We start from the raw sequence: 25,323 nt of genomic DNA on the forward strand, positions 1-25,323 counted from the left end.
AATCGGCCGGTTTAGAAATCCCTCCTCTACCTTCACCAAACCACTGGTGGTGTTATCGCCGGCGTTCTGCAAGAAGAAGAGTATCACCGGAAGTAGAAACAGAGGAAAATGTACGGAGACGCTACAAATTGGAATGAAGATGAGTATAGAGAAGCAATACTGAAGGAGCGAGAGATACAGACGCGTACAGTATTCAGAACCGCCTGGGCTCCTCCTGTTCCGGCGAGAATCCCTAATCCGGACGCCTTTGTCGTTGCTTCCAGCGATGGAACCTTAGCTTTTCATTCTCTGAACTCGCTTGTTTCTCAATCGGCGAGTTTTGGCTACTCGAAAGGTCAGGATGTTATGGTGGCTGAACCTGAGAGAGTGGTTAGGGCACACGATGGCCCTGCTTATGATGTCAAGTTCTACGGTGAAGACGAAGATGCTTTGCTCCTCAGGTAAACTAAACCCTTCTTTGTTGGTTCTTTGAAATTGTAATTTTGAAAATTTCGATCTGGATTTGTGTAGTTGTGGTGATGATGGTAGAGTTCGAGGATGGAGATGGAAAGAATTTGCTGAATCAGAAGCATCACTTCATTTGGAAGGTGTGTACACCATTTATTCTATGTGGTTTTTGGATATGAAAGATCAAACTAAGAGCTTGGTGGTTCTTTTCTTATGATATACAGAGAATCATGCGAAGCCATTGATTGAATTGACTAATCCACAACACAAGTGAGTCATGTCCCTTTGATTGAGTCCCTTTGATTAATCCACAACCATTTGGCATTTTTGTCTGATCATACTAAGTCTCTTGATCCAGATATTGACGGGTTCAGAGGATGGGACTGCAAGAATCTGGGGTATATTTCTCACGTTCCTCTTTATAATGCTGTAGTTTCTAGTAGTATTATGTTTGGATCATCTGTGGTTATAGAACTTTCAAAATCATTTAGTCCTCGTGTTGGTACTTCAGATATAATGCTCCTCATTTTTGTTGACTGCTTCTTAAAACTCGATGATGTTCATTTGGTGGTTACAAAACATTCTTGGTGGTTACATCACTACGTTTAGTTTTAGGTTACGGTACATGTGGTATACTTTACTTGTCTAGACTAAGCTTTGTACACTCAAGGCTTTCTTTTGTTTTGTCAACCAGATTGCAAAACCGGGAAATGCATTAGAGTAATTGGTTCCCAGGATAAAAAGTCCGGCCTTCACATTAGTTCTATTGCCCTCGATGGAAGTGAAAGCTGGTTGGTAAGAATTAAGCAAATGAATAATCACATTAAGCAAATGAATTGTTGCAGCGTGCTATTTTTCAAAAGGGGTTGTTGCCTCCACGGCTCCACTAACCTAAGAATATAGTTTCTTTTTCCTGGTGAATCAGTTTGAAGTTTAAAGACTGGGCATTTACTGTTATTTCTACTGGCATTTCAGGTTTGTGGACAGGGTAAAAGTTTAGCTTTATGGAATCTTCCTGCCTCAGAATGCGTATCAACGATATCCATCCCTGCACATGTACAGGATGTGATGTTTGATGAAAAGCAAGTAAGCACAACAAGATTAGATAGCGGTGTAATTTAAAGTCGGAGAGGCCGTAGGTGTTATTTGTTTATAAAGGCTTAATAGGTTTATCTAGCATCTCTATGAATCATATCTCTTTAACTAAATTGATTAAAAAAAAATACCGTCTTTTCTAAACTAGAAATAGAGGTCAACACAGTTTCAATTCCTTTGACAAAGTTGGACATCTTTTTAAAAAAAAAAAAAAATTTGGCTTTGTCTAACAAGTATCGCATTATCAGATTTTGACTGTAGGAGCAGAGCCACTTCTAAGGCGTTTTGACTTAAATGGAGCTTTGCTTTCTCAAATTCACTGTGCTCCTTGTTCAGTATTTTCCATTTCCATGCATCCAGCAGGGGTATGTTTCCAATTCCTTCTTTTCTCCCCTTTTACAATATGTGTTTGCGTATCACTTAATAAGGTCGGTATATAATATGACATGTCCAGAGATAACGCCATGGCGTTATCTCTGGACATGTCATATTATATACCGACCTTATTAACTCTTTTGGAGTAGACACTCGATGTGTAAATGCCTTTTGTATCTGCAGGTAGTTGCTGTGGGAGGTTATGGAGGTCTTGTGGATGTCATCTCTCAATTTGGAAGCCATCTCTCCACATTCCGTAGCAGCTCATTGTAAAACTCCTTACCATTTCTCTGCACATTCTGAAAAAGAGTTCAAGATCCCGTTTCACATATGTTCAGAAGGTTGGGGAATGGGGAGGCAGTCTTTTGGTTCGGTTCGGTTTGATTAGACTATGGTAGCAGTTGTTTGGTTCAATGTAATTGATTTGTTGTGGTTCAGTAGTTGCTACCGAATTTGAAAACCTTTTAAATGACATTGTTGAACCGGTTTAGTCTGATCACGTACATTGTCGAAATTGGCATCGGAAACGTTTGTGTAATCGATACCATTGTCATCTACTGGTGGAGCGCCATCCTCGAACCGAGATAAAATGACAAAGAAATCTATGTATGTTTTTTTTTTTTTTCCTGAGTTCAGTCGAAGGCCCAATGAAAGCCCAGAAGTGAGGTATAAATGGCGTGGAGTGGAGTAGAGAGAAAACCTAAATCGCATCAATCCATCCATCCCGCGCTCGCTTACAGGAAAGGGAGAAGAAGGTTAAGCGTGAGATTCCCGGGTCCGATCCGAGGTTATGGAAATTCAGAAGAACTGCGACGTAATCTACTCTTTCTTTTTATCTAACCTAAATTGTTTGTTTTTCTCAGCTATCGCTTCTTTGACTAATATTTGCTTGCTAATGACAATTATTTTAATTACATCCGTCCATTCAGAATATGAAGAGGGGAAAGAAGAAGTTCTTGATGAAGATGAAGAAGGTAAAGGTCTTGATGGAGGAGAAGGTAAAGGAGGAGGTCTTGATGGAGGAGAAGGTAAAGAAGGAGCTTGTGGTTCGGAACTTTCGCGATGTTCCAATACAGCGGAAGTTCGATGTACGTATTCATTCTTTCGATATATACCTACTTGTTTGGTTTGTCGAATTGCTTCCTAATATTTGCTCAATAACAAAACGGGTCTTACGTATAATACTACAATTAGGACTACCAAATCTTCCGTGGCAGACCGTCAATCTACCGTGCTAATCCGTACCATAGTTTTAAAGCTTTCATACTCCAACTTTACGCTAAGTTGGGTCTTCATCGTTACAATATTCTCCAGGTAACTTATATACACTAGTAACGATCTTTCTTTTCTTGAGGATATATATATATATATATATATATATATATATATCTATTGGATTTAATCTTATTAGTTGGGCCTTCATCGTTACAATATTCTCGCGTCTCGTGGTAAGATATCAATCAATTTTTACTATTTTACGGGAAAGACTTGAAGGTCAATACTATATATAAATACATCATGTCCACGGGTTGTGCTGCTTGCCAATACCGCATAACTTTTGATGTCAAGGATCCACGGGAGACGCCACTTCAAAATTTTGAGATTCAAGTTAATGAAAAAAAATATAACAGTCTCCTTTTGACGTGCACTATGGCTGGACCTCTAGGTAAATTTTATATATGTAACCAACTAGTGTACATGACCAAGAACAACAATCTCGAGTTAAAAATCTATCTTTGTTTTGTATAGGGGAACCCATGAATGGCAACAGATGGGGTGGAAGCGTCTCAGATATAAAGCTTCTCTCAGATTTCTTACCTGACTTGCCGCCAGTGAATCCTTTCCAAGATGATACTTCAGACCGGTTTTACGTGGTAAATCCAAAGACCACACTCGCAGCTTCTGAGAGTTTTTTTTAATATCTTTTCCGCTTATTTATATCCAAAGACCACACTAGCTACTGAGAGTTTTTTTTTCGTTTTGGGCAGCTGAAAAAATCAGAGGTGAAGAAAAATGACTGGATTCGTCTGTATTTGGAACTCGCAGTTGCCACAGCTAATAGGACCCATAGCAGATTTGGTGTGGCCAATTTGAAGCTTCTTAGAGTGGCTATGGAAACTCCACGAGAACATGTGTTGCCCATTACCGAGGGACTTGGCGCCTATGATGCTATTTTCTACATTAGGTACACAGACTCATGCAAGGCTCGGGCTGGCGACGATGTTGATCGTGTTGCTGTTGTCAGAAGAATCTTGGATGACCATACGGAAGTCTTTAGACTCGTGGGTCGCACTCACAGCATCAGATTATTAGGGAACGGGGAATCCCAGAAGACAGATGTGCATGGCTCGGAGGACATAGAGATTCCACAGGACAATCAGACATGATGGATGGTTTCAACGGACATTGGTGGGGTTGTACTCATAGCGCTCTCAAACCATGGAAGCTGCCTTGTCGTCTGCACAATATATATTTGATCCATTTGAATATGTGGATCCGAATAATGAACCCGTTGACTAAGTTATTTGGTGCCTTAGGATTGTTATGTGGATTGCTTTTGTGCAACGTTTTGTAGATTTTAACTAAGTGTGTTGTTCTGCTTGAGATTGGTCGACTAAAGTTATTTGGTGTGTTCCGATCCGATTGCTTTTTGTGTTTTGTGGATTAAAATAAACAAATATAGGGACTACAAGTAGTATAAATTAACAGAATCATTACTCGAACTCTCTTGTGATAGAGAAGCAATACTGCCGTTTGCGAGTCCTGTTTTCTTATGATTGATCAAATATATATATGCTAGTCTTCATATTTCAAACTCAATGATTCTCTTCTCTTACAATGCAAACAATGATTCTCCTCTTTTACAATGCAAACATATTCATATCTGGAAATAAATTTCACCACAAAAAAATAGTTTCCATATATATAAAGAAAACCTCGCTAAACTAAAACCTCAAAACATCAGCCCTGTGAAGAGAAACCAAACTCCGGCGATCAACAAAACCAAAGAAGGAGAAGACGAAGAAGAAGCCTGGGAAGCAACAATCTGAATAGGGAAATTGCACTGTCCCTGAGATATGTTCTGTGTGGTAATGGTGGCCATACCTTGGAAGACACAAGCATACTCATCCTGGTTCTTCTCTTGAAAGTACATGTTAAACGCATACGAAGCGTTCCCATTTGCATCAAGACTATTGCAAGAAGACCCGTAACCAAGCGCCGTGCAGTCTGAGTAAGTGCAGGCGAAATTTATGTTATCCGCAAGTTTCGTCAAATCTTTAGAATCTGGATTGAACATACACCACTTGCTGGATAGATACGTCACGTTTTGCGCACCAATCAACAACTTGTTCTGTCCTTGACCTGATAAATCTATAGGAAACTTTGGTTGTCCGTCGAATTTAAATAGTCCCCAATGGCGCTCGAATGGTCCTGGTGCTATACTTTTCGCATTCTCATCAAGTAATCCGAACAAGTATACCTCAATGTAGGTAGGTCTCAATGGAGTACCTTTTTTTGTTCCAAGCCTTGGTAAAAGACCATTGTAGAATCTGTATGCATTGCCTGCAAAGACCATCCGTTGTAAAAAAACATTTCATGAATGTGAAACTGCATCTCAAGCACTGAAACAATGTTTAGATAATTACCGCTATTTGCATGTTTGTCACCCTCTGTCGGCCAGCCGACTTCTCCAACAATGATTGGCATATCTCCATGACCAACAGCTTTCAAAGACGATACCAAAGTGTCGAAATTTGCATCGAAAACGTTTGTGTAAGCAATACCATTGTCATCTATTGGTGGAGCGCCATCGAAGAAGGCATAGTTGAGTGGGAAATCATCATTCCCATAGAGACTTAAAAAAGGGTAGATGTTAATTGCGATTGGAGCGCTGTTATTGCCAAGAAAGTCAACTATCTGAGTCATTGGACCGATGATATCAGGACGGAATCTTCCTGCAGATGGCACAGGATTGCTTGCTGGTGAATCATAGACATCAGCGTTTAAAGGGACGGTCGCTTTGACTGAGTTGCCTAGTCCTGCTTCGTTTAAAGCGTTTTGGATGTTCTGAAGTGCAGGGAATGTGAGCTTTATAAATGATCCGTTGTATGATTTGAGGAATGGCTCATTCCCAACAGCTACAGACCTGAAAACACACATCCACAAGAGATAAGCTTCACTGAGACAAATACATACAATTTCTCCAAGTGTTCTTACAAGAGTAACATTTGCAGAGATTTGATATCACAACCAGACAAATTTAAGAACCAATCGGTAACAATCAAATTGAGAAAGAAGCAGAGGGAGAAACTCACTAACGTGATATTGACACCACCATCGAAGTTATAACGAGTGACATTGTGACGAACCCAATCCTTAGCTCGGTCATAGCTTCCCATGACTTTAAGCTGATCATTAGGAATAGCAACCATAACTTCAAGACCGGAGCCGGCAAGTGCACCCATTGTAGTCTCATCCGCATCAAAAAGTTTAACTTTGTTGATGTTATTGTCCTTAAGCAATTGAACCACTGTCTTTGGAGATAGCTTATGTGTAGCCATTGTTCCCCAGTTCACACCCAACCCATCTACCACAATACCCATGATCCCAAATCCAACAAAGAGGGCCAACAGATTCATCATCCTGAGATACAAGTAAAGAGCTTACTAGAGATTTTTTACCCAGATTCAAACGTGAATACTACTAACAAAACCCCTTAACTAGAACATTTGGAAAATCTCACTAAAACCCAGCAATATAAACAGTTTCCTAAATGAAGTTCAATCCAAACATCAGAAAGTTTAAAGCTTTACACGCAGAATCTAAGAGATAACACAAATAAAAACCGAAGATAAGATTTTTAAACAAAAAATGAGATTGGGAAAGAGACCTTTCTCACTGAGACTACTTGTCGTCAATCAACGGATTGAGTCTCTTTTTCTCCCTTTTACTGTTGTTGGGAAAAAGCTTTCCCCTTTGATCTCTCGACGGTGAATATGAGGATGCTTTTGTAATTATTGGGTCTTGAAAGTTTCTGACTGAGCAAGACACTTTATTGGAAGCCTACGAAACTCAGAGACAATTTGGTAAAAGCCAAAATTAACCCCCAAAAAAAAAAGATTTGTTTGCATATTAGTACATTTTAGAAAATTAATTGGCAAACTAATATATTTACTACTTAAAATGAGAAAATAGGGTATTGTGTGTAATAGAGAATGCGTGAGACAGAAGAGATTGTGGGATAGAGGGTTGGTGAGAAGAATAACAAAAAGGGTATGTGTGTGGGTAAAAAATAAAGTTTTTTTTTCTTCAATTATATAATTATTCAAATAATTGTTAATATAATTTTTTTTTAGAAAATTTATTAAATACAAAAAATCTATATCTTTTTTTACAATTTGATATGAATTTTATTTAATAAATTTTAAATATATTATATACATCTTTTGTATTCGTACACCTTATTAAATGTAAAGGTGTTTATACACCTTATGATACAGACATCTGAAACCCTAAGAATTAAACAAATTACATATGTACACTTAGGAGGATGTATTCAACTTGACATTTTAAGTTATTTGTGTAAAAGTTACAAATTCTATGTTATTCAATCAAGGATTTTAAAAAGTCTCTTGAAATCTACTGTTATTCAACTAATGGTTTAAAAATCTACTTTAAAATCCACTATTATTCAAAACAGTTTGTGGATTGGATTTTAATAAGTTTTAGGGATTCTGGAATATTTGAGAGGATTTGTTTAGTTAAAAATACAGAAATCCAAATCTCATGGTTTTAGATAGGATTTGAAAAATTTTTATCATAAATCATATCAACTTCCCTAAAATCTATTAAAATTCCAAATTTCCTAAATCCCATAAAATCCTTCAAAATCATTGTTTCAATACACCCACCTTAATAATGTGTACAAACATCTGTACACTTAATAATTTGTACAGATAAAAAATTTGTAAAAAATATTTAAAATTATCAAATAAAATCATCAAACAAAATGCATCTTAGATTTTTAAGTATCTTAAAAAATTTAGAAAAAAAATTTTAATTAGCAAGCATTTTTGTTTTTAGACTGTAGGGAGCATATAATAAAGAAAAAAAATTAAAATCATATATTCAATGGCATTTTTTGTAAATATGAAATATTGATGGGGTTAGAAAGTCTTGTGAACAATATAAAACAGTAAAAGATGTGGAATTTGCTAACTATAACTAGTAATTGTACTACTTTTACAATTATGTTAACTGTCTATTTTGCAAATTATCTCAAAAAAAAAAAAAAGTAAACATTGATACTTTACAAATGCTTATGTAAATCATCCTTAGAAACAAATTAAACATAGCTCTAATTGAAAAATATAATTTTTGGACATCTTCTTTTTAAAAAAAAAAATATATTTGTATTACCTTTTTATTTTATTTTGAACAAAAAAATATAAGTGTATTACCTTGAAAATATAAATTTTGGGGAAAACAATTGATACAAATCCATAACAATTAATGACAGTCCATACATATTTGTTGATCCACAAATAAAATTTAAAATCTCTAACTTTTAAAAATCATTAAACTCTACAATAATACATCTACCAATAATGATTCTTACTCCCTCTGTTTCATATTAAGTGTCATTTTAGAGTTTCTCACACATATTAAAAAAATCATTAAATTTTCTATTTTACCCCTTACTAATATATTAATCAATTTTTCTATTGGTGTATACATTAAATTAGTAGAGATAAAATTGGAAAATTTACCAAACATCTACATTGGAAATATAAAGTGACACTTATTTTGTAACAAAATAATCAGTCTAAAATGACACTTAATATGAAACAGAGGGAGTACTAAAATTTATGAAAATTCCATTTACCAATATATATATATATGTATATATATTTTAATTCATGGAAATAAATCACTAAAATGGATTTTGCATTTGAAATTTATGAATTCATCATGGAAAAGAAATAAAAATTCATCTGGTGGTGGTACTAGCAATATAAATTTGTATTGAGAACTTTATATATGTAAAACTTGAAAATTAATGGCTAAGAGCATCTATACCCATTTCTTTATTTATTTTTATTTTTTTTGGTAAACAGTCTAGGCTATTCATTCATTCAAGGATAGAGATTACAGACTTTAGAGGTTTAGCCAACACAAGGCGTGAAACAAAGAAACTACAAACAAAAGTTAAAGTAGATAACAGGGATAGAGATATCGACAACAGAACCAATAGAAATTGTAGATATAGGCTATAAAGCACCAAATCACAAGCAGATCCAGAGGGTGTCGAAGCCACATTCACGGTCATAACGAGAACATGTTGAATTGTCCTTGTCAATAGACATTGGGACGTTAAGAATGGTTCCAAAGCCGAGAATCTCGATGGATGGTCATCGGCAAGGAAGAGGGTGGTTGTGGGTTTCATGTCGAGTAGAGTTTGCTCAAGAGGTTGTCGGTAACCGCAGTTCCTTGGAATTGAGGTCATAATGCCGAAGCTCTTCAAACTTTGGACAAAGGTGATACACTCCTTGGTTTTGATGATAGACAGTTGAAAAAGTTCAGGGCATAGGAGCGATGTGGATGGAAGATTAGGGAAGTTCCGGTAATCACCTCTTTTTGGAGGAGTGATCATAATGCCGGTCTTCCTCTCACTTTGGGTAGCTGGACAGATGGTGTACATGGGTAATTGTAGTGACTCAGGTTCCAGATTAGACGTGTAGAACATAATAGAAAATTTTTGGTAACCACAGCTCCATAGAACTGAGATCATAATGCCAATCTTCTTTAACCTATGGCAGTTATGAGGGGTAAATCTAGATAGTTCTAAAGGCAGGGTTCTCAAAACCATTTTGTAACCACATAGCAACAATGATTGATACTGTTTCAACTGCAGTATTCGGACAGTTGGTTCCAAGTATCGGCACAAAGGTATACATGAGGGCAAAAGGGGATTTGGGACAGACCTGGTTTGATGAAGCACAATACTAGAGACGCAAAGCTTCGTCCAGATCTTACGCAGCTCTGGCATCATCACAGAGCTCCTGTCCAACTGCGTCCAAGTAAAACACTTGGTGAGGGGAACTAAATCCGAGGAGCAAGGGGATGTTGGGGATGACTTCAAGGGGAGTTGGTAAGGACAACGAAAACAAAGGCTAAACGGGGGTTCAGGGATCTCAGATTTGACATTGGGTGGCTGAGGGCTCGACAGAGACAGACCGCCGAGGTAACTCACCGGTTGAGCTAGGGGGAAAGGGAGGATGAAGCTGGAGCATGGCCGGAGTAGCGAAAATTGACCCTCCGGTGAAGTCGAAACAGAACCAGAACAAGACTAGTGAACAAAGCAGAGGATGAAAGTGACTGATCGAAGTCCCAGCGGCGCCGATCGGATTCGACGCCGCCGGAGGAAGATGTCTTGTAAATCGTGCCAGAGAGAAGCGGCTAGGGCGAACACGCAAACGATAGGTTATCACGGAGGTTCGTACCCATTTCTTTATTTTTGACTCTATTTTGGAGTAACTCCATTTTAGGGCATCTCCAATGGTCCTCTATTTTGCCTCTATAATAGAGAAACTCTATAATAGAGATGAGTTTTACTCCAATGGTCCTCTATTCTCACCTCTAAAATAGAGATTACTATTTTACCTCTATTTATAAAGGAACCCTATTTTTTTTTTACAAAGGTTCCTCTATAAATAGAGGAAAAAATAACAATCTCTATTTTATAGAGGACCATTGGAGTAAAACTCACCTCTATTATAGAGGCAAAAATAGAAGACCATTGGAGATGCCCTAAGAGATGGATTTTACTCCTATATTCTTCATGTTTGACTCCAAAAAGAATATTCTTAGAATATTATTTTATATATTATTATTCATTTATATAATGATCCTTTATTTATTTAAATTACAAATTTAATCCAATTATATTTTTAGCAAATAGAAAAAATTAACATATTATTTATATTTAAAAATTATTATTGAACAACAATACATTACACTAATTACTAGTCTTTGTTGTATTAAGTTGTTTTTAATCTTTAGTTTAAGTCATATTATGTATTTTAAATTTTATTGGTAGTTATGCTATTTTGTACTTTGTATTGTCTATTTTCTATGTAATATATGTTATTGATGAATTTTAAATTATTATTTATAAGTTTAATTATAAAACAATAATAATTAACTGTATTTATAAATAAAATATAAATTTATGCAAATTTAAGGGATTGATTTGCATATAAAAAAAGCTTAATTCTAAAATAGAGAAATGAATTAAAAGTCTCAAAATATAGAGATTTCTATTTTGAAGATGAATATGAAATAGGGTTGAAGATGTTTTTTTTTCAAAATAGAATTTGGAGATAGAAATAAAGATGAGTTGGAAATGCCGTAAAGATATGTTAAAATTAAAAGGTGAAAAAACCAATGCATGGCATTGCTTTCACTGACAGTGGTAACAGTGTCATGCTCGCGAGTCGCAACCCATTCTTCCCGTTCCCATTGTTTGTTTGTTTACTTCCAAATTTTTAATATTCCTTTTGTATAACGTTTTTTAAAATCTTCACATGATTGTGATATATTTATTAATTGGACAGCTGACTTAGCTAATTGTTAAATTAGTGTCCATTCCCATTAACTAACTCGAGCTGAATCAAAACCGTGTTCAGAAACGGACGTGAGAATCAATCAAATAGAAGATAATGTATATAATATATGAAATTTCCAATCAACTAGAAGATAATATAATTTTTTATCGAATAAACTAGAATTATTAAGTGATTGAAAATGTGAAAGTAATGTTTTCCAATAAACAAAAATAAAATAAAAATGAATCAAACCAATTATTTCCGTTTTGTTTCTACACATTACAACAAAATGGAGAAAATAATTAATATAAATTGTACTATCAAAACAAGATTTCGGATATTATAATATTCATCAAAGTACTTCCCTAACTGAATCATGTCGGTTCAAAATATATTATGGATTTATGGTAAACAAAAACAATACTTAAAACTTGAAGATATTTTAAAATCAATTTAGCAACATTGTATATAAAAAGTATCAACATCCCCATATAAGCTCACTATTTATCGGATCGGGTATCTTATAGTTTACATTAGCGCATCTAGCTAGCGAGTAGTACTTGGTAAGTTTTTAATAACGACCTCTATGACTTGGCCTTGGCCTAGGAGCTTGGTTTACAGTTTACATCATGTATCGGGCTATCAGCTGACTCGACTAAATGGTTGGTGGAACGGAATACTATTTTTATAAGCTTGAAGTTATTAAAATAGTCTATAGTTATCATTAAAATAAAAATATCACGAGTAAAATATTTTCTGTTTTAAATATAGTTTCTTTTGTTTGTTATGGAACTAATTTCTTTATTTATGTTTATTTTTTGGTATTTGAACTCTTTTCTTTAAAATAGACACATCAACTTGGTGTTCTTATTATCAGAAAACAGCATTTCTTCTTTTCTTTAAAAATTATTATTACAAGAAAATTTTTGCTTTGTTTCTATAACTTACAGTAAATCCCCAGGTTTATGGAGGAACCCGAGACTAATCCCTTAAGGAGGTGCAGCTCATGGATGGACCCTCTTTCCGGGTATTCAAATGGGCCGTAAGCAAGGACCCATATCCATATTGTCACATAGTAAATGAGTAGCAATTCCAAATCTGGGGAGAGGTCCGAGACTAATCCCTGAGAGAAGTGCAGCCCACGGATAGACCTTCTCTCCGGGTATTCAAATGGGCCGTAAGCAAAGGCCTATATCCATGTTGCCACATAGTAAATGAGTAGCAATTCCAAATCTGGAGAGAATTGATCCTGGCCTGGACCAACAAGACAACTCTTCCAACCAGATGGGAACCACTAGCCCACCACCATGTGGTTAAAAAATCTTGCTTTGAAAAAATGCATTCAATCTTTATCATTTTCAGATGATTAATATTTTTTATAATTATTTAATTGATAAGACCTAATCTATAGTTTAATCCAGGAGGATCGGTTACAGAAGTAGTATTTTAACCACTTGACTACGAATACTTCCTATACGATTATCTTTTTACAATAATAAAAGAAAATAAACCATTAAATACATTGGATTAAGGAGTATTAGCAAAAATACTATCTATTGCAAAAATATAGAAACACAAATAGAAAAATATTATTTTTCTCAAACAGGATTTAAACGGTATTTCAAAACATTAAAATAATTTCCTAATTTCAACATATTTAATATTATTTAAACACCAAATCATAAACTAGAAAACAATAGGAAAAAAACACTTCTGCAACCACTTGACTACAAACACTTTCCATATAATTATCTTTTTACTATAATAGAAAAATAACAAATCCATTAAATACATTGGATTAAGAAACATTTGCAAAAATACATTTTTACAAAAATACTATCTATCGCAAAAATATAGAAACACAAATAGAAAAATTTTATTTTTCTCAAATCAGATTTAAACAGTATTTCAAAAAATTAAAATAATTTCCTAATTTCAACATATTTAATATTATTTAAACACCAAATCATTAATTAGAAAACAATAGGGAAATTTTTTTATGTTTTTAAAAAAGTTGGGGTACATATTTTCGTGGCGATGTTATGAATTCTCTCACCCGAGGATCTTATTATGCAAAAATTAAAAAAGAAAAAGAAAAAAAGAATAAAACCATAGAAAAATATACTCGCAAACAAAAAATATCGCAAACACCGCTTTTCAATTAAATCATTCGTCACCATTGTTGTCATCTTCCTCCTTCTCTCTCTCTCTCTCGTGAATCTTTTTTCTTCTCTTCAAAGTTCTCTTTTAAACTTTTGCTTCTCTCTTTATAGGGAAACCAGACACGATTCCACCGATTCCTTCTCAGCTTCTTCTTCTTCCTCCCCCCCTTCTAAACAAAACAAACCTTCTCTCAATATTCTCTCTTCATTGGATTCTGATTCTCTTCAACGTGACTCCTCACCTTTTTTTTTTTTTTTTCAATTTCATCATCTGCATGTTTCTCGATTCTCTCTGACACCTTCCTTCTCTAACGTTTCTTCGGAAGCTGTTTCCGTCAATTCGATAAATGGCGATTTTGGATTCTGGAGGCGGCGGCGTCAGCACCGCGACAGCGACGGAGAACGGTGGCGGAGAGTTTGTGGATCTTCGTCGACGGAAAACGAGATCGGATTCCAACGGAGTTCTTTCTGGTTCCGATAATCCACCGTCTGATGATGTTGGAGCTCCCGCCGACGTTAGGGATCGGATTGATTCCGTTGTTAACGATGACGCTCAGGGGACGACTGCTAATTTGGCCGGGGATAACGAAATTAGGGAAACCGGTGGTGGTGGTGGAAGAGGCGGCGGCGGAGAAGGAGGGAGAGGAAACGCCGAGACTACGTATACGTATCGACCTTCGGTTCCTGCTCATCGGAGAGCTAGGGAGAGTCCACTCAGCTCCGACGCAATCTTCAAACAGGTCAAACTAATTATCTCTTCAGATACTTTAACAGTCTTCGAATTTGGTGTTTCAAATTGGTCTAGTAGCTTTATAGAGATGGATTGAGTTTGGTGATTGTTTTGCACTGCAGAGCCATGCCGGATTATTCAACTTGTGTGTAGTAGTTCTTATTGCTGTTAACAGTAGACTCATCATCGAAAATCTGATGAAGGTTAGTTACTTCTTTCTCCTGCGGCTTGAGAACTTACTGGAGCTGAGAACTTTATCAGAGACTTACATTTGTTGTTGTTGCTATCATTCATGTAGTATGGTTGGTTGATCAGAACGGATTTCTGGTTTAGTTCAAGATCGTTGCGGGATTGGCCGCTTTTCATGTGTTGGTAAAAATTCCTAGCAATGTCACATTTTTTATACATGTAATGATGAGTTTAGTGATTCAGTTCTTCTTTTTTACCTCTTCCATTGCAGTCTCTCCCTTTCGTTCTTTCCTTTGGCTGCCTTTACCGTCGAGAAATTGGTACTTCAGAAATGCATATCTGAACCTGTGAGTAAAACTACTATTCTCCAGCCATTACTCGTTTGTTTATTCAAGACAAATTTTGTATCCACAAGAACTTATAATTTTTTTTTCTGATAATTCTGAAGGTTGTCATCTTTCTTCATATTATTATCACTATGACAGAGGTTTTGTATCCAGTTTACGTCACCCTAAGGTGAGAAATAAGCTATGATGTTTCTAGTCTCAACTTCTGATTCTCTTTCTAAGTTTAGGTGGCTAACTCGGTGATCTTGAAAATGGACAGGTGTGATTCTGCCTTCTTATCAGGTGTCACATTGATGCTCCTCACTTGCATTGTGTGGTTAAAGTTGGTTTCTTATGCTCATACTAACTACGACATAAGGACCCTAGCCAATTCAGCTGATAAGGTAGAAGAAGAAAATGCAATATATATATATATATATATATATATATATATATATATATATATATCAGTCACTTGCATTGTGTTACTATTTTTAATCGGACACTGTTATAAACTTAAGGTCAATCCTGATGTCTCCTACTACGTTAGCTTGAAGAGCTTGGCATATTTTATGGTTGCTCCCACATTGTGTTATCAGGTAATGAGATGCATCTTATTGCTAAGAGCATCAACCATTTTTACTCTTGCAAGAGTTTATTATCTAAACCTCGTGTCTTTGCGTTTTTCCAGCCAAGCTATCCACGTTCTCCATGTATACGGAAGGGTTGGGTGGCTCGTCAATTTGCAAAACTGGTCATATTCACTGGATTCATGGGATTTATAATAGAACAAGTGCGTTTTCAACATCTTGCTTTATTAATTTCCTTGGTGACATTCATCTTACTTGCGTTGTCACCACTTACTTCCTGTTGTTTTGGTCTTCTCTGGCAGTATATAAATCCTATTGTCAGAAACTCAAAGCATCCTCTGAAAGGGGATCTTCTATATGCTATTGAAAGAGTGTTGAAGCTTTCAGTTCCAAATTTATACGTGTGGCTCTGCATGTTCTACTGCTTCTTCCACCTTTGGTATGCTCGATTCCTTCTCTTTCGATATAATTTCCAAAGAAGAACAACAGAAAAGAGCTACATCTCATCAATAGATTGATAATTTTAGTCTCTCATAGTCTGATGTAATTTCAGTTACTGAATACAAATCTCTTTGCATCGTTCTTGTCCACAGGTTAAACATATTGGCAGAGCTTCTCTGCTTCGGGGATCGTGAATTCTACAGAGATTGGTGGAATGCAAAAAGTGTGGGAGATGTGAGTTGTTTTACTCAAAATAGAACTTGTGATTTTTAAGGTTGTCGTTTTTGGGTCACCTAACTAACGAAATTTCATTATTCACTGTCTTCCTTTATCAGTATTGGAGAATGTGGAATATGGTATGGTTCTCTTCCTCAAACATCACCTTCTTTTCTGTACGAAATAGAAGAAGGGAGCTAATCAATAATATCTTGTTTTTCTTGACAGCCTGTTCATAAATGGATGGTTCGACATATATACTTCCCGTGCCTGCGGAGCAAGATACCAAAGGTGAGTGACTTATATATTAATATGAAATTCTTGAGATTTCTTTTTATGCTTTATAACTTAAACCCTCTACATACTTGTTTTCCAGACACTCGCCATTATCATTGCTTTCTTAGTCTCTGCCGTCTTTCATGAGGTATATACTTTCTGCATTACCCTGTCTCTAGACACATGAACACACGCTAGTTAAAGAAATGCTAATATTCAGAGTAACACTCTTACTTCATGATATCGTGTTTAAAATTTTTCCTTTTGATAGCTATGCATCGCAGTCCCTTGCCGTCTCTTCAAGTTATGGGCTTTTATAGGGATTATGTTTCAGGTAAGAAAATTCTTTTGCAGTCGATTTCTTACATACAATCAGCAATAGTATGTCACGTTAGTCCCATTTTCTGACCAATCTTTGTGGTGTTTGAGTAGGTGCCTTTGGTCTTTATCACAAACTATCTACAAGAAAGGTTCGGCTCAACGGTATGCTCTCACAACCCGAGAAAATAGAACTTACTCTTTGTTTTATAGCCTAGCCATTTAAAACACAATGTTGAAACTTGAATCGAGTTTATCTGTTTTGGAATGGTATCATAATTAGGTGGGGAACATGATCTTCTGGTTCATCTTCTGCATATTCGGACAACCGATGTGTGTGCTTCTTTATTACCACGATCTGATGAACCGCAAAGGATCAATGGCATGAAACAACTGTTAGAAATTGACTTTCTCCAAACATATGTGGTTGTGATGCTAAAACAAGAATAGTGTTTTAACCATTGAAGAAGAAAAAAAAAAGGAAAAAAATTAGAGTTGTTGTATCTGCAAAATTTTGGTAGAGACGAACCGTTTTTGAGTTTTGAATCTCGTTGTCAAGTCTCTCTTTTGATCTTGCTATGCTCTTGTCTTTAAACCACAATCAAGCAAAGTAGATTGAGATATCGAATTTTGTTTTGGTGTAAAGAAAATTTTAATAAAAAACTGTTGTAATAATTGGTGCAAAAAAAATTAATAAATGGTTTTTTTCTTTTCTTGCCTTTTGGAAATAAAATAGTAGTTTTGTTAGGTTTTTACTGTTGGACCAAATCTAGTACGGTAAAAACTTTTTGGTAATAAGAAAATGACAAATGTGATTAATGTGCATCGGGATTGTATAAAATCTTATAAAGTTAATTGGTGGTCCCGTTTGTGAATGGGCCATTTCGTTTTTTTCATCTTTTTAGCGTATTTATTTATTTATAAATCGTATGTATCTCAAAGGAGACAAGACTCTAAATTACAAGAAGTAGTCGAGGCCAGAACATCATCATTGACAATATCAGTAAATTCATTACATATGCAGTGGAATAGTATTGTAGAGACATTACACATGTGCAACAACAAACAACACACAATAACAACTCAACCCTTTTCAGTAATTTAATTATAATAATGATGATGTAGACTAAGTGACTAACCATAAGAAAAAATTGGTGAGTAGTGATTGATGTTCATGTTCTTTGTGTTTCTGAAATAGATGAAAGAACCTCATGCTCTGTGTTTTGTAAGAGATATGAGACGTAAATCTAATCATTAGAAGAAAATAAAAAAATCTAACAATTGTAATCCATACTTTGTCAACAGTTTTAAATATATGATTACATTATTTAGTATATATGATTAACATAAACATGTTAACTTTTTGAAGCGTCTTGTCATATGTATTAACGTACTAATTAATTCCTGATCGATGTTGGGTAACTCCCGTTCGATCGAATTATGTTCAGAAGCTTTCATCTACCTTTTCAAACAGTATTACTAAATTAGATTATATGCTAGTGGTAAATAAAATTTAATTTTAGAAAAACGTGACAATACATAAAATCTTAGGATATGAAAGACAAATTAGATGTACATGTCTCATGTTAGGTGGAGCAACGAAATAATCAACTTTCTCATGTACTGTATATATTTTTTTTTATATATAGAAACTGATCATGGGCGATTCTTATTAATTAGCTTTCCATATGAAGATAACCTTGTCTAAAGGTCAAAAGTAATACAAACAATTTGAACAAGAAATTATAGTAAAAACTCATAATGATAGTCGTCAAGTTTAAAAAAGAAACAAATTTAGTTATACTAGTACTAGTATTAATGGGTTAGTCCTTTCCTTTAAAGATGGACAAAAAGATGATTAAGAAATGAATCACGTGAAGATCACGTGGGGAGATTGGTCAAACGTAGAAGAAGAAGAAGAGAAAAAATCAGTTGGAAGAAATTAAAAGCTCCTCCACCGACTCGGAGAGACAGCTGCCTCTGACTCAGCGCCTCATTTTTGACTTGGCAGTCTCTTCATTAATATTGTGAACTACTACTATTTTTTTTTTTTTTAAACCCAAAAGTAGTACTGTTTAGGTATATAGTGGACTATTTTTAATTTTATTTTTTTTGACATAACAAGTGGAGTACTATTTACATATAAAATAACCACTGACGTTAAGCAAATAGATATTTATAATTATTATTAATATAAACCGTTAAATATATATTTCAAATAAAATTTGTAATTAATTTTAGTAACATGTTTATTACCTAATTTCTCAAATCCAAGAAAAGATATGTAAATTTCAAATCAACTGAAGTATGTTTTTTTTATATTTTTTTTTATTTGTACGTGGATAAGAATTTAAAATAATTTCAGATGTACATAATTATAAATTAAATTTTGCAATAAAAGTATCTTTAAATATAATTTTATATATCTATAAAAATACTTGTTAGTTTTCAGAAAAAAAACTTTTTTTTATTAATTGCATTTCTTCTATTCTTAATTTCGAAAATATAAAGAAAATTTAGTCAAAACAATTGATTGTTTTACCTATATGATCTAGTCCTCTTCCTAAAGAAATTAGTCAAAAATAACTATTAGCTATTATTTAAATAAATTATAGCTCAAATTTTACATTATAGTGCGATTATATTTTTTAAAATAACAAGTCATTTATTTACAACATCTATTTACAATAATTTTACCGCCAATAAAAAAGGAACATTAAAAACTGTAAGGTATTTGTAAGTTACAAGTCCACACTTTGACTATATATACTCTTGGACAAAAAAAACTCCTAAACATATTTATTTATAAGTTACATAAGAAAGACTACAACAACATATGTAACTCAAAACACAAAAAGATTCTTTCCTTCTCGTAAAAGAAAGAAACAAAAACAGAAAACACAAAAGGCATTCGTCAGCTTTATTACAAAACACCATCACTTCTTCTTAATCTTTCTTTCTTTCTTTGTCTGAGTCCCAAGAATGGAAGACTTCAGATCCAGATCGTACGGTGACGGAAGAACGTCAGACCTTCAAGTACAATACTCAGGCCACGGCCGGCGATCTGACGGACCAGATTCATTCAGTGGTAACGGTGGTATGCAAGATTTTAGGTCTTACAGCACTTCCTACACGGAGTACCCGACCAGGATACCCGAAGACCCGACGACGAATCAGAAGAAAGGAAGATCATCATCATCTTCATCGTCTTCTTGGGGTGGTTTTGTGGATCCAGATTTACAGAGGAAGAAGAGAGTTGTGAGTTACAGAGCTTATACTGTTGAAGGTAAGCTTAAAGGCTCTTTCAGGAAAAGCTTCAAATGGATCAAAGATAAATGCAACAAATTGCTTAATTAAATTCAAGCCAATGTGCATGCTTAATGAGATTATTTAAACTTTCCGGTTTTTTTTTTTTTTTTTTTAATTTATATATTTGATGATTTCGATCCACTGTCAATCTTTTTATCATTTTTTTGTGTGTGTTTTAGTTTGTGATGATAGTAGTAATTGTGTAACAACAATAATTAATAGATTCATATCGAGGGTAAGTTTGTGATTCTTATTCGATATTTGACGTATTCTAAATTATTTGTTTGGTAAGTAAATGGCAAGTTAATTACAATGTTTTCCCCATAATTCAAAACGGTGTTCACTCATTTCTTTATGATTCAAAACATCCATAATTTATTATTAGGTATTTAGGTTAGTATTATCATGTTTTGTCCAAGTAATTTTAATTCGTTTCATAATTTGCGACATGCGTGACTGAAAATATTAGTATCTTGTGAAAACGTTTTTTTTTTTGTATATTAAGAGTCACGGCATGAATGTTATGTTATACAAATTTCTTACAGTTTTTTTTTTAAATCTACAACACTTCTCATTAAGTTTTGTAAGGACTCTCGATTATTAATTTTGGAAGTCAGTTTCGTTTCATTTTGTTGCTTTAAAATCAACACATTGCTTAAACAAAAACTTTTTTTTTTCTTTTTCTATTCAATAAATCCAACGTCTTAACGTTACATGATTAACTATCTACCATACTAGTTTAACGTCTTCATTTTGTAGCAATTGGTGTGTTTGAGAGACTACTTACATTTGTTCTAAACGAATAAAGATTTCCATTTGTAATAGTTGGTGTTATACATAATATGATCTAATAAGATTTTAAATTATATTAATATAGTAGTATTATATCTACATATTAAAATATAGTTATTGATTTTTAATTTTGTATCAATATATATATATATAATAATTTTTTTTTCCCAAAGACCATGACTAGGAAATATTGCTTTCATTTATAATGATTGGTGTGTTTGATGAAAGGAATGCGAAGGCAATGACATCGAATTGTTGAACACCGATTATATATATATGTCTTCGAATCGATATTTCACTAAGATATTATTTCCATCGTCAAAATACATTAAAAATACACATCATTATAAATGATAATTAATTATATCTCTTAATCATAAGTCTTTTAAAAATTTTAGACAAACAAAAAAGATTTTTAAAAAATCATAATGTTTAAAATTTTTGTATATCCTCTCTATACTATACATAATAACAGAGTAATTTTAATCAAAAAAAAAAAAAAGATTGTATAATTTTTGAGATTTTTTTTTCCCAAACACAAGTCTGCAAAATCACAAAAACTTGACATAATAAACAAATAAACTTCCCCAAGTATGTATCATATGGTTATATATGCTTCATTTCTCCGAGTAGTCTATGTGATGTTTATTTATTGATTGAGTATAGTAGTATATTGAGTTTTGGTTATGCGATGGACAAAGTAAAAAGACTCTCTCCTTCCATTTATAGTTTTGGTATTCTTCATAGCTTACAGCTATATATTATTACACGCGCGTGAGTTTGTTTGTTTGTTGCATCACTTCATTTCACAATGTCACATGTTATGATTGGTTGTCCCACAATCTTAAAGCCGAACTCTACTCTACATATATAATCAGACGGTACGTACGTTGTAATTCTAGGTTTTGAACATCAAATTCTCTCCCTACCGACACAATGCGTGAAGATACACATACATGTAATAGTTCGTGTTCATGTTTCTAGAAACAAGTCATGATATCTTTTTATCCAAGAGATTAGTATTACACAAAAAAAAAAGCAATATTTTAAACTAACATGTAAAAGGTTAACGAGTCATAAATTTTGGACTCGGACATGGAATCAAAACAATTTTTCTAATTGTATGATACAGCTTTAGTTACTAATTTGTCAAACAAATTCGATCGATTTGATGAAAGTTTTAAATATCTTCTAAGAAATTTTATCTGCAATCTTTTTATTTTTATTTTTTAAACAGAGTTTAATTTTCAAGATATGAAGGCAAGGACTACAACTAGTAATCTTATTTCTATCCCCAGTTTAAATTTATACCATTCCAAAAATTTTCATTTTCCATGAAACCACATTAATAGAACGTATGGGGCTAAAAGAAGATTATCATAGAGAAGGAAAATTCGAAAGGTTTCTCTATACAAATGGAGGAGACAAATGAATCTTTGAAGAATCATACTTGAAGTACTTTTGGTATATAAATCTATATCTCCCTGTCTCTTATATATCAATTCTTTAACTGTGAAAATAGGCTTTCTTCAAAAGAATCATAGACAACGTCATTGGGACGAGCATCAGGTGAATACCAGTTTTGTTTTATAGCTTCTTGTATGAATTCAGTCAGAGAGCTTTGTTTTGGGTTCTACATCGTCTCCATTTGAATGTGGCGCTGCTGCTGTCTCATCGCCTGCATTGTTATTGATCCGCAAACCATCAATGCCTTTGAGTGCGGTTTCATAGTTTGCATTGTCACTCCCGCCACTGAATGGTTCACGGCTACTCGAGTCCACAACTCGTCTTGATGATGATCCTTCTGATCGACCCAAGTTCAAGGATCCAAGTAGCTGAGAGATCACAATGAACATCCCGAATCAAAATATGGTACCCGGGATGGAAAAAAACAGCATGACAAGAAACTTACCAGCTTATCCTTTGCAACTGCAGATTCATTTACAATCTTGTCTTTCTGCTTCTGGGTAAAATCCGGATTTGTTCTCTGGTTTGGGACATCTACAGCAGACAAACACGCCTTAAGTATATACACACACCTATCTGGCTGCATTTTCTTAAAGAAGGATTCAAAAATATACCTGGACGCTTCTCAGAATTGCCGACCGCAGGGTTCAATCCAGAACTAGTTCCAACACCACCATCCTGACAACAGAAACATTGCATTATTCATCTGTGTATGTACATGTATCATGGACGGCGCCCAAAATTAAAAGTATCAAGACTGTACCTGGGGACGAGGTTGAGGGTTTCCAGATTGTGATTGCTGATACTTAAATACTGTCCAGTCAAACACAAAATCAAACTGAAAACCTGGATAAACAAAATACTCATTTGGTGTCAGCAAATGCTTCTGTATGAATTTTAATAGCTTGATAGAAAGAAAGAAGAGATAAAATGAAATGACCTTCACGAATAAAGAGGTTGCGGAATAGTCTCTTCAAATATGCATAGTCTGGCTTATCATCAAACCTAAGTGAGCGGCAGTAATGGAAGTAGGATGCAAACTCTGTAGGATGACCTCTGCATAACGTCTGCAAAGACACTGATGCAAAGTTAAGAGTATTATCTATGATCAACCTTCTCTACTTCATAATCATTTCTTAGTACATGGGACTAGGACTTGTATAAGTTTCGAAAACTGTTCACCAGACAAGAAGAACTTACTTCGATGGAGGTTGAAACCTTCTTTTCGCTGATCTTATCATACTTCTGTTTCTTGTTCCCAGCTTTCAGTCCCTGCCACGGGAGACTAAAAAGAAAACAGGATGTAAGAGATGGATTGGGAGACAAGAAGCGGGATAGAAAGAAAGGTTTACTCAATGATGACTCTCACCTTCCCTTGAGGAAGTACATGAGGATATAACCAAGCGATTCTACATCATCTCTCCGACTTTGCTCTACCAAATGTGTATAAATGTACAGATGAACATAAAGATTGAAATAAGAAAAAAGTAGCCAGGGGAAAGAGAGAATAAGATCCGCGATTAATCAGGAGGGTTTATAGAAAGCTACCGATCCCTAGGTGAGTGTTCAAGCTGGCATACCTCGGAGTCCCAATTAGACTTTTATTCTCCCTGAATAATTCACACGTAAAATGTATGCATAAATAAACCCCAAGTCAGAAAAAAATCAGAATCTGACATCCAAAACCTTATTATGTACCTGTATGGGATGTGTCTATGAGTTGAGCTGTCTCTGTATTTCTTAGCCAAGCCATAGTCTATGATGTATACCTAGAGAAAGAGACTAAATAAAGTAAGATCCCAAAATAAAAGTTGAGACTAACGAAAATATCATAACAGAGTTTATAAAGAAAGATAACCTGATTTGCCCGCCTTCCCAAACCCATGAGGAAATTATCCGGTTTTATATCTCGATGAAGATACGACTTAGAATGGATGAACTCGAGACGATTGATCTGACAGAAAGGTGTAAAACAAAAGGTTCATGGAAAGAAACCCCCAGCACTGAAAGAGTTGCATTGTTAGAAAAAGAGAATGGCATCAATCAATCAAAAAGCATTACCATTTGATCAGCTAGCATAAGAACAGTCTTCAAGCTAAACTTCCTATTGCAATAACCAAACAGATCTTCAAGGCTAGGACCAAGCAAATCCATCACTAATACATTGAAGTCACCCTCTGTGCCATACCATTTCATGTTTGGAATCCCAGCTACATCATTCAACGAGATGAATAAGCCTAACCCGCAAACAAACTATATATAATCAATGAGAATACAAAACAACAGAGAAACATTGCGTACTTACTTCCACCCTGAAGAACTCTATAAATCCTCGACTCATATGACAATTGTGGATGCGCAGTCTTCACACTCTCCTGCACAAAAACCCAAAATTTTAAAAAATCGAGCTTTATCATGATCCAAACCCCCAAATGTTTCGAGTCAGTTCTCCAAAATGGGGACTTTTAAACAGGAGTTTGAAACAACACACTCACAAGTTTAATAGCAACCTCTTCGTTAGTCTGAACATCAGTTCCTGCAATGACAACCAGTCTCAAAAACTTAAGTCTTTACAGACGAAAGTAATTGACCAAAAATGAACCAAAAGAGGGGGAAACGAACGAACGAACCAAGGTAAATCTCTCCGAATGAGCCGCTCCCAATTTTGCGGCCAAGGCGGAACTTATTCCCAAAACGAGGTTCCATCCCCAATTAGAAAAATACCCTAAACTTGTTGTGTTGTTCGTCTTCTACTATGTTGAGCCGATTTCAAACGCGCCGGAGAAAGTGAAGTGAAAATAATTAAAAAAAAAACTAAGAGGGTTTCACAGAGTAGTTGAAATAGGGGAGTGCGTAGGTGAGGAAATTAGTGAGATTCCATGAGATGGGAGCTTTGGTTGGGCAACAAGAACAGGAACAAGGAACAAGGAACAAGGAAGAAGAAAAAGCTGCGCGTGTGCGTGTGTCGCTTAGCCTGTACAT

At 34.7% G+C, this 25,323-nt stretch overlaps 5 protein-coding genes and 1 pseudogene across 7 annotated transcripts; 4 read left to right on the plus strand and 2 right to left on the minus strand.

Moving 5' to 3' along the window:
• On the plus strand, positions 1 to 2,444 carry LOC104747878 (THO complex subunit 6-like; annotated as a pseudogene). The gene is made up of 7 exons (XR_015582699.1): positions 1 to 440; positions 511 to 587; positions 672 to 845; positions 1,142 to 1,242; positions 1,423 to 1,533; positions 1,791 to 1,907; positions 2,101 to 2,444. The product of XR_015582699.1 is annotated as a THO complex subunit 6-like (transcript).
• Positions 2,445 to 2,487: 43 nt separating this feature from the next.
• Positions 2,488 to 4,558, plus strand: LOC104747877 (UPF0725 protein At3g19520-like). Its single transcript, XM_087489359.1, has 6 exons — positions 2,488 to 2,731; positions 2,847 to 3,005; positions 3,112 to 3,231; positions 3,487 to 3,583; positions 3,667 to 3,791; positions 3,906 to 4,558. The coding sequence occupies exons 1-6, from the start codon at positions 2,708 to 2,710 to the stop codon at positions 4,302 to 4,304; spliced, it is 924 nt and encodes a 307-aa protein (XP_087345485.1). The 5' UTR covers positions 2,488 to 2,707; the 3' UTR covers positions 4,305 to 4,558.
• Positions 4,559 to 4,694: 136 nt separating this feature from the next.
• On the minus strand, positions 4,695 to 7,057 carry LOC104747879 (glucan endo-1,3-beta-glucosidase 8). Its single transcript, XM_010469589.2, has 4 exons — positions 6,809 to 7,057; positions 6,238 to 6,561; positions 5,565 to 6,064; positions 4,695 to 5,481 (listed from the first exon to the last, which is right to left on the minus strand). Exons 2-4 carry the CDS (start codon positions 6,558 to 6,560, stop codon positions 4,871 to 4,873), a joined length of 1,434 nt encoding a protein of 477 aa, XP_010467891.1. The 5' UTR covers position 6,561; positions 6,809 to 7,057; the 3' UTR covers positions 4,695 to 4,870.
• A 6,453-nt stretch (positions 7,058 to 13,510) lies between these two features.
• LOC104748933 (diacylglycerol O-acyltransferase 1) lies at positions 13,511 to 17,486 on the plus strand. The gene is made up of 16 exons (XM_087488730.1): positions 13,511 to 14,427; positions 14,540 to 14,620; positions 14,716 to 14,789; positions 14,878 to 14,953; positions 15,055 to 15,122; positions 15,213 to 15,336; positions 15,454 to 15,531; positions 15,624 to 15,725; positions 15,825 to 15,961; positions 16,116 to 16,197; positions 16,299 to 16,319; positions 16,408 to 16,470; positions 16,556 to 16,603; positions 16,727 to 16,789; positions 16,888 to 16,938; positions 17,057 to 17,486. Exons 1-16 carry the CDS (start codon positions 14,035 to 14,037, stop codon positions 17,159 to 17,161), a joined length of 1,566 nt encoding a protein of 521 aa, XP_087344856.1. The 5' UTR covers positions 13,511 to 14,034; the 3' UTR covers positions 17,162 to 17,486.
• Positions 17,487 to 19,554: 2,068 nt separating this feature from the next.
• Positions 19,555 to 20,335, plus strand: LOC104747880 (uncharacterized). Its single transcript, XM_010469590.2, has one exon. It carries the CDS (start codon positions 19,756 to 19,758, stop codon positions 20,128 to 20,130), a length of 375 nt encoding a protein of 124 aa, XP_010467892.1. The 5' UTR covers positions 19,555 to 19,755; the 3' UTR covers positions 20,131 to 20,335.
• Positions 20,336 to 22,232: 1,897 nt separating this feature from the next.
• On the minus strand, positions 22,233 to 25,323 carry LOC104747881 (casein kinase 1-like protein 5). Of its 2 annotated transcripts, none has more exons than XR_015582503.1 (14): positions 24,972 to 25,323; positions 24,837 to 24,877; positions 24,647 to 24,716; positions 24,403 to 24,551; positions 24,200 to 24,295; positions 24,040 to 24,110; positions 23,890 to 23,951; positions 23,711 to 23,774; positions 23,542 to 23,626; positions 23,282 to 23,419; positions 23,105 to 23,187; positions 22,956 to 23,019; positions 22,787 to 22,875; positions 22,233 to 22,709 (listed from the first exon to the last, which is right to left on the minus strand). XR_015582503.1 is itself a non-coding variant. In XM_010469591.3 (14 exons), exons 1-14 carry the CDS (start codon positions 25,045 to 25,047, stop codon positions 22,482 to 22,484), a joined length of 1,305 nt encoding a protein of 434 aa, XP_010467893.2. In that variant the 5' UTR covers positions 25,048 to 25,323; the 3' UTR covers positions 22,233 to 22,481. The 2 variants fall into 2 exon arrangements, 1 of the variants encoding a protein (XP_010467893.2); XM_010469591.3 differs by having other exon boundaries at positions 23,282 to 23,408.

Source organism: Camelina sativa, chromosome 15 (genome assembly GCF_030686135.1).
Source record: "Camelina sativa cultivar CO46 ecotype springtype chromosome 15, ASM3068613v1".
In the NCBI taxonomy this organism is placed as follows: domain Eukaryota; kingdom Viridiplantae; phylum Streptophyta; class Magnoliopsida; order Brassicales; family Brassicaceae; genus Camelina; species Camelina sativa.